This window comes from Oncorhynchus tshawytscha, linkage group LG17 (genome assembly GCF_018296145.1).
Source record: "Oncorhynchus tshawytscha isolate Ot180627B linkage group LG17, Otsh_v2.0, whole genome shotgun sequence".
NCBI lineage: Eukaryota > Metazoa > Chordata > Actinopteri > Salmoniformes > Salmonidae > Oncorhynchus > Oncorhynchus tshawytscha.
The window spans coordinates 17,542,758-17,557,762 of record NC_056445.1 but is presented as its reverse complement, the minus strand read 5'-3'; the positions used below and the strand labels follow the sequence as shown (position 1 = coordinate 17,557,762).

General features: G+C 45.3%; 1 protein-coding gene across 2 annotated transcripts in view; it reads right to left on the bottom strand.

Moving 5' to 3' along the window:
• Positions 1 to 204: 204 nt before the first annotated feature.
• net1 (neuroepithelial cell transforming 1) overlaps positions 205 to 15,005 on the bottom strand; it is a 32,790-nt gene continuing 17,989 nt past the window's right edge. Inside the window, exons 1-8 of one of the 2 annotated variants that reach the window (XM_024377123.2) lie at positions 8,183 to 8,443; positions 4,577 to 4,861; positions 3,809 to 3,871; positions 3,396 to 3,569; positions 2,952 to 3,209; positions 2,674 to 2,844; positions 2,121 to 2,307; positions 205 to 1,997 (exon numbers count right to left, since the gene is read on the bottom strand). In XM_024377123.2, coding sequence (XP_024232891.2) covers positions 1,543 to 1,997; positions 2,121 to 2,307; positions 2,674 to 2,844; positions 2,952 to 3,209; positions 3,396 to 3,569; positions 3,809 to 3,871; positions 4,577 to 4,861; positions 8,183 to 8,275 — 1,686 coding nt within the window. In that variant the 5' untranslated portion in view covers positions 8,276 to 8,443 and the 3' untranslated portion in view covers positions 205 to 1,542. Of the gene's footprint in view, positions 1,998 to 2,120; positions 2,308 to 2,673; positions 2,845 to 2,951; positions 3,210 to 3,395; positions 3,570 to 3,808; positions 3,872 to 4,576; positions 4,862 to 8,182; positions 8,444 to 15,005 lie in introns of those variants that run through there. The other variant, XM_042300306.1, reaches the window with a different exon arrangement.

The window sequence follows — 15,005 nt, the reverse complement described above, 5'->3', positions numbered from 1 at the left end:
TAATGGTGTAAACATTGTCGTCACGCCATGAACTATCTAAACAATTCAGAGAACTCAAACAGTTACCAAGACAGCAACCAACAGCCAATGATGATGATGGTGGTGTGTTTATGTATGACACATGTAGTTATCCAGGTCAGATCATTCAGTCCACTGAGGTAGAAAATAGAAAGGAAGATAGTAACTCAAGAGGTCAGACGCAACTCTTCCACAGATCTTTATTATAGATTTTTGTGTTGTTTTTACACCACATTACATATAGGCCATGGCAGTCATATCACAGCCCTTTACTTTTCAGTACAGTTCTTTACCATCCCCTTTTCAAACAGTCAAACCTCATTCATTTTCCTTCTTCAACACTTTCATAACACCTTCATCTGTTTTCTCCCTATAACATACATAGTCTTTCTTTTCATTTTTCTCACTGGCTTTTGACCAGTGCCTCAAACCTCCATTTTTGGACAAGGCACCACATCACAGCTCCATCATTGCGTGGCTAGTGGCTACACACACCTTGAAAACAAAACCCCCAACTTCTCAGTTCAAACACGTTCAACATTTCCCTCTTTTTTCCACATCTCTTAAATCTTCTTCTAACATACTCTTTTGCTTTTCTCAACCCATCTTTGTGGTTTCTTTCAGCTATACGTCATCTCCTTAGTAGATCCCAACCCATCAGACAAGCATGTATATGCTCCTGCCAGTACTGTGGCTGGGGAGTGGCAGTGTCAACAACTAAAGCTCCATGCAAGATTGCTACGTTGAAAAGTGATCAATTTTCATTTGGAAGAGTCAGCTTTTTAAACCAACATGGCTCAGTTTAAATTGTTTTTACATTATAGTAAAACAAAATCTCATTTGATATGCTTTTTGACATAAAATTACTACAATTCTGTAGCAATTCCTGTTTTTTCCCATTAAAATGCGTTTGGATTAAAGTTAATGCCCTCAACTGCAGGTGATGCAAAAAGGTGTCCGGACCATTAAAAAATATCTGTTATTAGGAATGTACAAAAATAAGACCCGTCCTCCAGTACAGCTACAAATCAGACTTATCAAAATGTATAGTTTTCAGTTTCGTATCTCATCTATTGTGGGAACTCTTGGGAACTCTTCCCTTCTATCCACCTCCCCAAAAAGTGTTGAATAACAACAGCAAAAAGCTAGAAACAGTTTTAAACATAGAGCTACAGTCATTTCAGATTGGGGAAAAAAAGGAGTAAAACTTCAATAAAAAAAAATCAAATAGTAAACAGGACTATATGCACGACTTCTATCTAATTACTGAAAGCCAAGCAGGCCTCTCCAGAATACTGAATGGTATGCACTTAGCCCCTTTGTGGACAGAACCAAACAGTGGAGGGATGGAAGGGTAATGTAAATAGCTGCCAATGGGGACAGTAACACAAAACACTGTTGTAATAAACACACAGATGCATAAATAAAAGTCCCATGGGGAGGGGACACGCAGCCCCCCTCTCCCCCGTCCTTATGTACAAACATATTGTCCACTCGCCCAGGAGTCCATTTTCCCCCCTCTAATTACACCATGGTCTCCTTCCTCTTCCCTAAAGCACAGAGGGAGCGCTTGTCCTTTTTGGTTTTGTGTTTGGGCGACGGGGAGGATAGTGGTGATGAAGAGGAGGATGAGGAGCGGGAGGAGGGAGACGATGAGGAGGGAGACGTTGAGGTGGGACTGGGGGTCTCGTCCCCGCATAGCGAACTGGAGGCGGACGTTGCACCTGCGGGCGTCAAAGGGCAGTTCTCGTCGGCCTCCTCCGTGTGGATGACGGAGGAGATTTTGGAGGAGTGCCGCTTGGAGTGGGCGTCGGCTGCCGGGGAGGAAGTGGGTGTGGTGACGTCAGCGGAGTGGTGGACGGAGATGGCGCTGCGCAGGCAGTTGAGCCACTGCTGCTTGTGGAAGACGTCGTTGACCTGCAGCGTGTGGGACTGGCCCCGAGACGGGTCATGGAAACGCACACGGAAGATGTTCTTGGCTGAGGAGATGAACAGAGAATAAGACGTTAGATTAACCATCAGTTTCAGTTACAGGCTTTAACCTCCAGATAGACATGGAAGGTCATAGGGGAGAGGTCATAGGTGAGGGGTCAGGGGCTCACCTTTGTCTGAGTTACTGAATGCTCCTCTGAAGGAGCCACCCATTTTGACGTCTCCATCCTGCAGGTCCTCCAGCACCAGGTCCTGCACCGGGATTGGCTGCCGGTACACCTGGAAACAGTGGTGCTCGTTCCGCGTCACAGGCCGGGTCATCACCAACAGCTCTGTGAACAGGAACACATGCAGCTTCTGGAGGACAAAAGAAAGGAATAAATAATATATACATGTTAAAAATCAGATCATTGCAAGGTGTTGTTTAATTTCAGGCATAGTTTCTCACATTCTCATCTGCCAACAGATGTTTATTTTCCTGAGGATTAATCATTGGTAGAGATTCTCATGTGATTATGTAATTCATGTGTTATTCGGTTCGTTTTAAATGAAAAAAGGTCCAAGTTTTGGCCCTGATTGCCTTATTTGGGGGTGCAGAGCTCAAGTTTGTGCACGTTAGGGTTAGAAGGAGCCAGGGAAGAATCATTGCTTTAGGTGGATTTGGGTGAGAGTGTGTATATTTTAGCATTATAATGTGTGTGTATGCGTGTATTCTAAACTCACTGTTCCGCTCTTGTTGCGTAGCTCGCCGTGACACAACAGACTCTTGCACTGGTCGATGCGCGGGTCTCTTTGCCTGTCGTCCAGATACTCCAGCTTGTCTATGTAGTACTGGCTCTCTGACTCACCCTTCTTCATGTTGATGTCAGACAACACACCCTGGATGATGGTGATCTGGAGACAAACACACACAGTTATAGTCACAAACTGATAGGATACAATGATATATTTGATGTTTCAGAACGCTGTATTCATAAGTGTTTGTGGGCGTCTCCACTCACCGCTAGCTCCAGGTGGGGCGTGTCAGGATGCTCGGGCGTCGTGTGTTTGAGGATCTCTTTGAGCAGGAGGGGGTATTTGAACAGGCGGGAGCGGGGGATGTCAAGGAAGCTCCACAGGTCCAGCTTCCTGCTGAAGGGAGACTCCAGGCAGCGCTGCAGGAAGTCCTGCACCCTCCGGTCCTGTTTCTTCTGGTCCAACAGGGCCTTGGCCGCCACCTGGTTACTGCAGTAGTCTCGGTATGCATTCAGCCCTGGCAACTGGAGGGGAGAGAGATGTACCGTACCATTAGCACTTTGGCCATTATCTGCTAGATAAACATACAGATACGTCATGTCATAAAGGGGCATCTTTATGACATCTTCAACACTTTAGTCCCTGCTAAACACACAGGTAGAGAAAGATAGAGAGGCCAGAATTGAGTGGGCACGGGCCCTGGTACGTACCCAGCTGACGACGATTTGACCTATCTGTCCCACGGTGCCGTCGGGGCCGGTGGCTGTGGCCAGCTGAGCCAGCAGGTCCTCGTGGAGGGGGATGTAGGCATCCAGGTCCCCGAAGATATGGCTCAGCTCCTCCTCCGACATGATACTCAGCTTCAGCATGGGGTCGTGGTACGCCTGGAGGAGAGAGAAAATAGAGCCAAGCGGTCATTCAACAGCTTACGGTTTATTTAGAAAGAGAGTGGGAGCCTAAGAATAGCTCTGGAGGAAAGGTTTTAGTGAGATAGAAATGGAATCATTTATTTTTATAGCTCATGGGTAATAGTCGGTCATGTTTAGAGAAGAGCTGCCAAATAGTCAGATTGAATCTGTTTGCCTGATATGTACTCTCGGAGGGTTTGAATTAAAGTACGAACCTTGCGTGCGAGCTGGAGGTCCTCAATCAGGTCCTGTTCTCCGCGAGTCAACTCAAATATGGCCTGAGGACAAAGGAGATGAAAGACTTATTTAAAACACCATGGAACAGGAGGCCATGCCAAATTAAAACACATTAAACTAAAAAGGACACCAAATTACTGAGGACATATTAAAGTAAGAGGCCAAATCAACGCCAAATTACTGAGGTCAATGAGTTGCCAAATTCTTGTGTCCCTTCTCTCTCAATTACTCTCTCTGTGTTGTTTATGGTTTGAGAGTATTCTGACAGTTGGTTGAGAGGTCTGCCAGGCCAGGGGTACATTAGTGACGTCAGACACCAGCTCTGGAACAGACTGGTGACAGACTGGGCCCTGACCGCTTCTAACCCCACTTAGCTCACTCAGCACAAATACCGAGGGGACTTTCAAAACAAACAAAAGTCTGAACTCTTGTATGAGAATCAAAAGAGAAAAACAGTGCAAAGGGGGGCAGGAAAAGCGCCCAGCCCTCTGGCTTTAATAACTCTGTCCCGGGCTAGGCTGAATACAGTGGCGTCTGGCTTTGTGACCTGGAGCGCACTCAGTCATCTGGAGCGCTTTAGCAGGGCCAGCCGAACTAGACATCAGGTATGTGGTTCAGTCTCTCACCTCACACCGTTCTAATCTAATCACACCATCTATGGTTGCAGCCGAGTTCCCATTCTTTCTCTATTGGGATTTGTGTGAAGAGAGATTTGAGAAGTCTATGGTGACGGTGTTGACTCTCACCTCCTGTCTCTTGATCTCCTTGGTGGAGAAGGTGCCCTTCTGGTGGACGTCTAAGGTCTCCGACCACAGCGTGCTGTTGCGTCTCTTGGGCGGCGTGGGCGCCGCCGCCTTACTGCATGGCTTCTGGGGCACGCCCGGCGTCTTGCCACCGTTGCCATCGCCCCGGAAGGATATGGACTGGATGGTCTGGCCGAAGCGCCGGACGGCCCCATTCCTCACGGGGGAGATGAAGTTAGCCAGCGAGGTCACTCTGCCGAGAGGACGGACACGCTTGTTGCTGGGTTCCTGGAGAGAAGAGAGAGAGGGGGGAAACACATATTAGGCCTCAGATTCTCAACTTCCTTTATCATAAACCTCAACCATCAGAACGTCAACTCCTTTAGCAGAAGCCTCAACAGGAAACAGCTAGAAGCTTCCCCATTACTGATATGACATGGCCCTGATGATGCCAGCCATGAATCCCTATTGATGACACTCCCTCCAAAAGGGAGGAGGGGTTTGGAGCTGGGGTCAGGCCATAGAGACAGCGGGCAGGAGGAAGCAGCAGCCCCAGCAGCTGTTGCCTCCATCATGTGAGGACTGAGGAGCCCAGGGCAGGCTGGGGGAACACAAAGACCCCCTTTCAGACTGCAGCCCAGAGGCGCCGACCAGAGAAGGGGCCTGGAGGCATGCCAGGAATGCATGGGACCCCTGCTCTCAGCTGTCCAACACACTCACACTGTCACACACACACACTACACAACTACTCAGCATTATGGCTTAACTACAGCAAACGGACCGTGAGACTGGGACTGTTCAGTCACTCAAACATAGGAAGACAAAAGGCCTCATCATTTAACTCGAGTTCAGTGAGGTACGAGACAGGACGGTGCTGTGTTTGGACAGCCAGAGTAAAACTGATGTGAGACTCTAGACGAAAGACCACCAGTGAGAGATAGAGAGGAACTAACAGACCTCGTCCTAAACAGGCACTAGAATACTGGAGGAGGGGGTGGTGTGGGGTTTGTGGGTGCGAGTTGGAACAGGGCCTGGAGCCCTTGTCGCGTGAGAGAAGCATCACACCAGGTAATCCCGCTTCACTCCCCTGTACTGAGCGCAACACTCCCCTGACAATGCACTGGCCTGCTGCAAACAGCAGCAAACATATCAAAGCACTGCAGATCTGAGGTAATGAATTCATAGACTGTGAGAGAGACCTCTTCAAAAACAACCATAAATATAATGCTCTTAGACATGTTTAGGGAAGAAGAAAAAAAAGAGAAAAAAATCAGTCTTATGAAATCTATGCTGCATGCTCTATTGGAACCCCCAAGCTCTTAAACTCTCTGAGCCTTCTCCTGACTCAGGATGAATGGGGTTTTGCCTTGGCTCAGCAAAACTGGGGGAACAGAGAGCCATTCAGGCTCCTCTTGGCCCCAGAAGCAGACCACAGCTGCAGAACAGATCCATAACAGAGTCTGGTGTGAAAGCCACTGTGGCTGCAGCCAGCTAGGGTCATGGTCCAAATGTGGTCGGGGTCTTTGACCAGGACCGCCAGACAGTCCAGGAACTTATCTAAACCACTGTATTCCAGAGACAATAAACCGAGAGGACCAGCGCTGACCACACCCGTACTGCTCTGACAGTGGTGCGGTCAGAAAGGAATCCCAATCCTAAAACACAGGTCTGATTTAAACCTCTCTAGGAATGTATTTTAATGGGCCTCATTACTGAGTGGAGAGAGGACCATAACAGCCACACTGTGTCCAACTAGTTCTGCTGTAAACCCCATTGGACAATGGAAACAGAGAGAGGGTGAATTTGCTTTGGAAATCAAGGGGTCTTCCAATGTAAACTTTGGAAACGTGTGTTGCCCATTGTGCCTTTCCTGTCATTTGGGGAATGGCCATGGAATAACAAAGGCCACTAGTGCTGTTCTTTGTACGCCCACCCAGTGTTACTATCAGCTGGAGAGACCACATGTAGACTGATAGAAACTAGTCCTGGTCCAGGAAGTTTGACTACAGGGAACTGCCTGGAATACTGTTCAGTCTCGCTCCCTTCAGGAAGCCAGACATATCCGGGGTTTGTGCTGCTGGACTATATCGTTCTGTACAGTCTTTGGAACAATCCCCCCCACCACAGATTGAGGGACCATGGGCACTCACTCAAATCTTCCCTAATGTCCTAAATTGGCCCCTTTTAATAACAACGCCACTCCCTTCCTCCTCTCCACAATTATCCTTCTACTTCGTTATCTCCAACCAGAAAGCCAAAGGCTCATCAACTAAATGCATCCACTTTTTCAGCCAGCCCCCCCAATAGCCCCTTCCTGTGCCCCTGGCCTCCCTTTGATGTAACCCCACATGTGTTAATCCCTGCTGGCTTGGCTGTCCCTCCCTGCTGCATCTCTCTCTCTCTCTCTCTCTCTCTCTCTCTCTCTCTCTCTCATTACAGCATAGCTGATAGCAGGGCTCTGAGGGAGTGGAACACCATGGTTTACCCTGGACTCCAACGACAGAGCTCATCAAAGTGTAACTGTGGGGTGACTTAGGTTTCCAAACACGACTACTCACTTCATTGAAGAACTCAACTTCTTCTTTCTGATTTACCGACAATGTAGCCGCTGGCTTCCCCCTGAAACCCCTTCCGAAATATAACCACAAAAACCTTGAATGGGGGAAGGGAGGACACTAGAGAAGTAAGAAAGGCGTCTGCTGACCAGTGGCTCTGTGTGAGTCAAAGAAGAAGAGGCACACCTGGGTTCTACCCCCCTCCCTCCCTTTAATTGTGTGTGAGGAATGCTCTCAGCCTACTGTGTGAGCACTCACACCTGGGTTCTACCCCACCTCCCTTTAATTGTGTGTGAGGAATGCTCTCAGCCTTCTGTGTGAGCACTCACACCTGAGAGCCGCTTCACTGCACTCACTCCCCCAGGGCTCGGAGAAATGGGGAAGGGGGAATCCCAACTGGAACATTTAAATGTGCAATAATGTTGGCATTAAGTTCCAACTTCAAACCACATACATTCCAAGTTAGAATGTTATTGGAATGAAACATTTGGTGAGAAGTTGAAAACATGGTGCTGATCTCTGTATGGCTATTTGTCCCCTGCTGTTACAGTGCTGATGAGGTACTACTCAACCCCCAGGGATAGGATACATTACCTGTCTGGGCAGATAAATTCACACAAAAGCCAGCAAAGCCAGCAAAGCTAAAGGGATGGATAGTTTTATGACCTCAACTTCAACCTGTTGAGCAATCTTCAGTGTGATAGTATCATAGAACAAATATGGTTCCTGCCTGCTCAAGGTTCTGCCAGAGACTAAACACACACACACATACCTTACTAATACCTTACTTATACCTTACTAAGAAGTAAGGTGCAGTGTTCAGGTGAGATACGAAGTATGTGACAAATACGCTTGTGACAAAGCTGTTGTTTACGGAGCATGTGACAAATAAAATTTGATAGCAGAGAACAGGGCAAGGTGCTGATTCACTCAGATCTGATAAGAGATCAGTGGCTATCTCAGCAGAGAACAAGTTCCTATCCAACTGATACCAAATGACAAAGCCAGCAGAAAGAACATACTAGATCAATAATTTCTTCTCCCAGTATCTCACCTCTGAGTCTTTGTTGCCTCGGTTCTGACAGTCTATAGCTTGTAGAGTCCGTTTGATAGGCACCAAGCTACCCAGTTCATCGTAAGCCACCATAGCGTTGAGTAAAAAAATCCAACAAGGTTTCTGCTATATCCAGTTAGTCTTCATTAATCCATATGAAATAGTTTTTTTCTCTCTTCTTCAAAATATCTTTGTGAGAGTAGAACAAATCCACACTACACACTACCGCTCTCTCTTTCTAAACTTTGGTCTGAGGTGGAGTTAGGGAGGGGGCGGTTTAAATACTCCTTGGTAAAGGGAGGACCAAGCTCTCCAAACCCCTCCCACCATTTACGGGGGTTACTGTTGGAGGAATCAGACTCTTCTTGGAAGTGTGAAGGGCTATACAGGCGAAGCAGCCCGTTTGCTTTTTGTTGGTGACACACACACACACACACACATTAAAACAAAAAAGTGCTGGGAGAATTCCATGTAGGTCTGTTGTTAAAGTGCATGGAAAAGGTATGCATCATGTGCAGACAGTATTACAGAACAATGATCTCTAAGAGTTCTGGTTTGAACAAGGCAGTCATCTGCCAGAGACTAAACACACACAAACATACCCTGCTAAGATATAGTGTTCAGTGGAGATAGCAGAGAGAACAGGGCTAGTTGCTGATTCAGTCACAAATCTGATAAGAGATCTGTTGCTCTCGCATCAGAGAACAAGTTACCGTCCAACAATTTAGGACTGCACAATATGGGAAAATAATCTAATTGCAATTTTTGAACCCAATATTATGATTGCGATTTTACTCAAAACACTAAGAATCATAGAAATAAAATGAGTATTCCAATTCTATGGTTGGTGTTGTTTGTCATGACAACTACTGAAAAAGACAGGTACAGTAGACGTTGTGAAAGGGAAGGAACCCAAAGTGTTGGTCAGAGTTTCCCTGGAGACCCTTATTACATTTGAATATTATAATCATGGCATAAAAATAATTAAAAAACATGTTTAAAAATGCAGCCTCTAACAATATTGCAATTTCAATCCAAATTAGATTCATTGAGCATCCCTAACTCAGAGAGAAACTTGCTTCGTGTTTTTAAACTAAACAAAATAGAGAAATGCCTTCTGAGCTCATACTGATGAATCGTGTAAAAAAAGTAGGCTTAGAGGAATTCTACTTCAGATAATTAATCATGTAAATTCCTTGAAAACAGCAGTTGTACATTTCCACCTATAGAATCTATTTCAAACACAACCTATAAGTAATGAACTATCATGTAATCAATAACACACCTTATTGAGTGAGTAATTATGGAGCACTTCTTTGTCCCCTGGCTTTCTGGTGTGAAAGGTGTAAAGTGCACCAGTGTTCGTCGTCTGCTTTAGCTAATGGCAGAGAGTTGTTACCAGGCTCTGATCAGCAGGGGAAGGGGAAGATCAATTAGAATTTCAATAAGAGGGACGCACTCATTCACCTCCTTATTATATCACACACACACACACACTCACAAGACCCTGTGTATTGAGGACAGAAGTGTTGTGTGTGGGGGTGGGGTGGATTTAAATTAGGGGTGTTTAGTTCGTTATTACCCAGAATGCTAGTAGATATTATAGACTTCCATTGCGCTAACACTAATTAGCAACTTCCTTCAAACTGCACACAGAGACATAAAAATGGTGAGACGTGATTAGAGATGTGAAAACACCTGTGGCAAGCCACTAAACCCTACACACGTTGCTACATACTCATAACTGCTGCGCAAATGGACTGCAGATTCCAAGGTGTTGACTGTGTGATGGACTGGATAATGTGCTGAGGTGCTATGTGGTGGAAGGGATGTAAAACCTTGCTAGTCATTTAGCCACAGTCTGTGTGTGCTCGCGTGTGTGTTGAGCAAATAAATTAGACCAATGTGAAGGCTCGAATTCACCCTCCTGTGTCAATACTAAGGTGTGAAACAGGACATATGCAACTAAGAGTGTGTGTGTGTGTGTGTGTGTGTGTGTGTGTGTGTGTGTGTGTGTGTGTGTGTGTGGTGACAGAATTGAGGAAACACAGATGGGTCATTGTTGCTAAACTACATGAGGACTGGCACCATGGTTGAGAATGTGTTCGTCAGGACTGTCTGTTTACAGGTAAAATTGATTGTGTTATACAGACCAACAGGGCTCTGACAGTCTGGCATACATCACTCCACAAGCAGAGTCCACTCCACAAACTGACCCAACAAGTGGCTAGGATTTACAGCTCCGGGCAAGGAATCAAATGCTAATTAACAGCCCAGGGGGAAAGTCTGACTACATGTTGATTTGAGGGATGATTAGATTACTTGTGAAAAAGGGAGAGCAGTTTGCCAGAAGGGAGGATGGTGTGAATGATTATTCAGGTAAGACTGAATAAGACTGAATAATAATATTTACAAAATGTCTGGAATATGAACCAGGAAACAGACAGTCTGGAGGAGATAGACTATAAAACACACCACTGCCCCAGTGTACACTTTCAGTGGAGAAAATGAAAACTTGTGTCTGTGAAAAGAGTCTTTATCGTGCAATCATCCAGACACAGGGAAGACAACACGGTGCATCTCAGTGTTAGTCACTCTGTGTGGGGAGACCTGAGGCTGAGTCACCCCTCTGTCTGGTCCATCACCCGTGGGTGGGCTGTGAACACAACCAAACAAACACAAAATAGCTCAACTTGCTGGGCCCAAACACCCAGTCAGCTGTAGGAAAGGTCTGACAAACAAACATGTATTCACACACACTTACTTACTTAATACTACCCTCTCACACACTTTACTATCCCACCCCCCCCACACAGAGAGGCAGGCAGGAGTGAGTCACCTCAACCATAGCGTTACCCTCTATTCCACCATGGTACCACCCTGCCAGGAACAAACAGAGCCCTGGGGCTTACAGTTCGGACTGAACTGAACATGCCCTCCACACCAGCAGTACAGGAAAAGGCTAGTGTTTATTAGAGTTCTGGAGAAAACATAACAGCCAACACTTTCCAAGGGGCCTAATTCACTCAACAAGTGGTGGAACCATTGCCCCCTGGTGGTGGAAGTTTGGTGCAGGAGTTCAGGTACAACAAATGGCAGATATGGTCTGGAATGAATCTAATATTAGTGGATTATTCCTCTCTATATACATTTGGTCGGTGAGTCCGTATTTGAGCAGGCAGGAAGAGAATAGGCCTACGGGTGTTCATATACTATAATGAATCACGGCTTCAGTGTGATCATATCAAGCCCAGGCACTGCCAGATTGAGTGGGCCAAGAGAAAAACAAAAACAGTTTCGTTTCTGATACACCAACTCCTGTATTGCCCCATTTCTCTCTATTTGGAATTTGCCTCTGTTGTTCTCGCTCCATTCTTCCCATTCACTTTCCACCTATACCTGATCCCCAATTTCCTGTGGTCTCCATTCCTCCCTCATTCCTCTGTCTTACTGCCAATCAACCTTTAAAAAAGGTATTTTCGGCAGCTATTGGAGGGGAGATGAGGACAGGGCTTCTTATCCAGCAGTGCCCCACTAAAACCATCACAGAGCAGCCATTAAACACAATACCAGCGCTAGAATTCACACCAGACAAACACCCCCTGGTTACTCAATACTTTACTTAAGTGAGTTTTTCTCAGTGCACACAACCAGGGCTTCTATGGGTTGCTACCAAACAATGTGGAGGTAACCAAGAACCACAGGTTTGTCATGACACATTCATAGAGAGCACACACACACACAATCTAGCTAACCCACCAAGCAAACATGCAGAAGAGAAGAAAATGGGTGGTGAAAGAAGCTTGGAAAGTTACAACTTGTGGCTTCAGGTTTTTCAAGGAACCCTGATTCCAGCCAGGACTGGCGATACATGATACAAGTGTGCAGCATTTACAGCAAACACCTTCTAGTCAGCTACTCAACCCCCCTGCCCTGTTTTTATTGTGGCAACATTTTGGCTCTCCGGGCGAGCATGCAGGTCAAACCTGGAGGGTTGAGGGGGCAGAGAACTATGGAAGTAGCCTATTGTTCGTAGGTTGTTTACCTGAAGGTGGATTTGGGGAGGTGTGCGGGGGAGGGGATCTGGTCTGGTACAACAAGTTTGCGAACAGGCCGAGACTGCGAATCCGTAGGTAACCGCCCTGTCCCCGCCTATATCCCTTCTCCCCCAGAGCTGAAGATCCAAATCACGTTCTGTGCATGTGGGGGGGATTTACGCACACATTTTTGTGGTACCCTCCCTGCATATTTCTCACTTTCACTCGGGAATAATAATTCTTCAAGTTTTACCGGTGAAACATCCATGCAGCGTCTGCATGTCAACTATTGGATCTCAATCAGTTTCACGAGGAGATACATTTAGCTCTTCTGGAGTTATACAGCGTTGTTCTGAAGTAGCCTACAATGTGGTTTAGAATTATGGACAGTGGGCAGATTTTAGTGTAGATGGGTTATCAAACTGTAGCATGCCACAATCACCCTGAAATCTCATAAGAAATGAGGTGGTGTTTGTTTTACAGGAAAACTATAATACACTATAATACTCAGTTATGTAGAATATGTAGAATATCATGATGTGATCTTGTATGCAGACATTGATTCAGCTTTGATCTAACTTCATTAAACGAGGACCATTCGCCAGAGTAGTCTATTCATCTAGCAGCCGAATGAGTTAATTTGACATTTGAGTCATTTAGCAGACGCTCTTATCCAGAGCGACTTACAGCAGCAATTAGGGTTAAGTGCCTTGATCAAGGACACAACGGCAGATTTTTCTAATCAGATGAATAATAGTACCCTGTTCAATTTGTCACAAACCTCTATGACAGGCCACATTTCTAGTAAACACATATTTTATGACAGAGGAATGGTTCAGTGAGTCATTCCTCTCTCCATTCTTGCCCAACTTCGACTTTATGAAATATCACTTGGCAAGTTTATTGTAATTATTCCGTTCTTCCCCAGCGGAGCCGAATCTTGTTTTGATCGTGTTTAGTTTGAGTCAGTGAGTGGTTTGACCTCAGTTAGTCATACACTACAAGAGCCTTTAACCTTTGCTTAAATCACTGCACTGCAAATGTTTCTCCAAATGTAAAATTTAGAAGTGGCGCCAAACGTAAAATGTCTATGTTTTTTGGACACCAAGAGTTGCTCCTACTGCAGCATCTGCATCTGGGGTTGCACCGCTGCTGTCTCTCATTCTGAATGGTTAAGTTAAGAGTTAAGGGCTGGGATAGAGTTCAAACAAAAACAACTCAACAGTTAAAAGGTGCAATGTGCAGAAATCGCGCCACCAATTGCTGGTTGCTAAAATTCGAATAGATGGCCTAATTTCAGTGACAAAACAAGCAGTTTAGCGTAAACTGAAATTAAACTAACTATTTGAATTTTAGAAACCAGGAAATGGTGGAGCGATTTCTGCATATTTCACCTTTACCGTGTAGTGTAGAGAATTATTGTACCATCTAAACTGCTGTGAAATATATTTTCAATAACCGAAAATATTGTATTTTCATCTGTTTGAAGTTGGTGTACAAAAACAAAACGTAAGAACAGGAAGCATAGAAATAGAGCATATGACAGAACTACTACTTCTTAGATTTGCTTTCAATGAGAATGACAGATCTAGAACTAACAAGGTTAAGGATAGGGTTAAAACAAATACATGTAAAACGACTGTTTAGCACTGGGTGGCTAATGCTCATTCACCATCTCCGTCCACAATGCCCTAGCAGGATTCTAAAGGCATCTCCAGACGTCCTCGGGACATGGATGGACGTCCAATTTCGAAGTGAATCTGGCTGCTAGATGTCAGTACACAGCATGGCGTCCTCTACTGAAGCATAGATGTACCTTGGGTTACCATAACTCTGATCATGAAGTGGTCATTCTGACAGTTTGACAACTCCTTGTTGACCAATCACCAATAACACAGTGGAAAAATAAGACTTTAATACCACAGAATGACAGACAGGATTTCGTCTGTATCCACACTTCCATTTCACTATAGCCCATCCCGTCATAATACCTTGTGATGGGATCATAATACCAGTCACTGATTTCAGGTGACTGAAATCAGTTCAACCATGAGTGTTGGAAGCTCAGGCACGGATCATGGAATGAATGAAGCAACAACAGAGACAAGGCATGGCATAATCTGCATCATGGGGCACTCTGTTCACAACGTTGATGTCAGCAAACCGCTCGCCCCCACACACAACGCCATAGATTGTGGTCTGCGGTTGTGAGGCCGGGTAGACTTACTGCCAAATTATCTAAAATGACATTGGATTCAGTTTAGGGTAAAGAAATTAACATTCAATTCACTGGCAACAGCTCTGGTGGACATTCCTGCAGTCAGCATGCCAATTGCACACTCCCTCAAAACTTGAGCCATCTGTGGCATTATGTTGTGACACAAAACCTCCAGCACAAGGTGCTCCTGTGTAATATCATGCTGTTTAATCAGCTTCTTGATATGCCACACCTGTCAGGTGGATGGATTATCTTGGCAAAGGAGAAATGTTCACTAACAGGGATGTAAACAAACTTGAGCGCAAAATTTGAGAGAAATTAGCTTTTGTGCGTATGGAACATTTCTGGGATATTTTATTTCAGCTCATTAAACATGGGACCTACACTTTACGTTTATATTTTTGTTCAGTGTCATTTTATGCAATTCTATTCATTTTGCCACAGGGTGGAGAGATATGTTAGCATATTTTAATATCATAACTGAGTGAGACTGACTAACAAAATCAATGGGGTCCCCCTGGATAGCTGACCGCTAATCTAAAAAACGATTAGCCGACATGAGCTAATT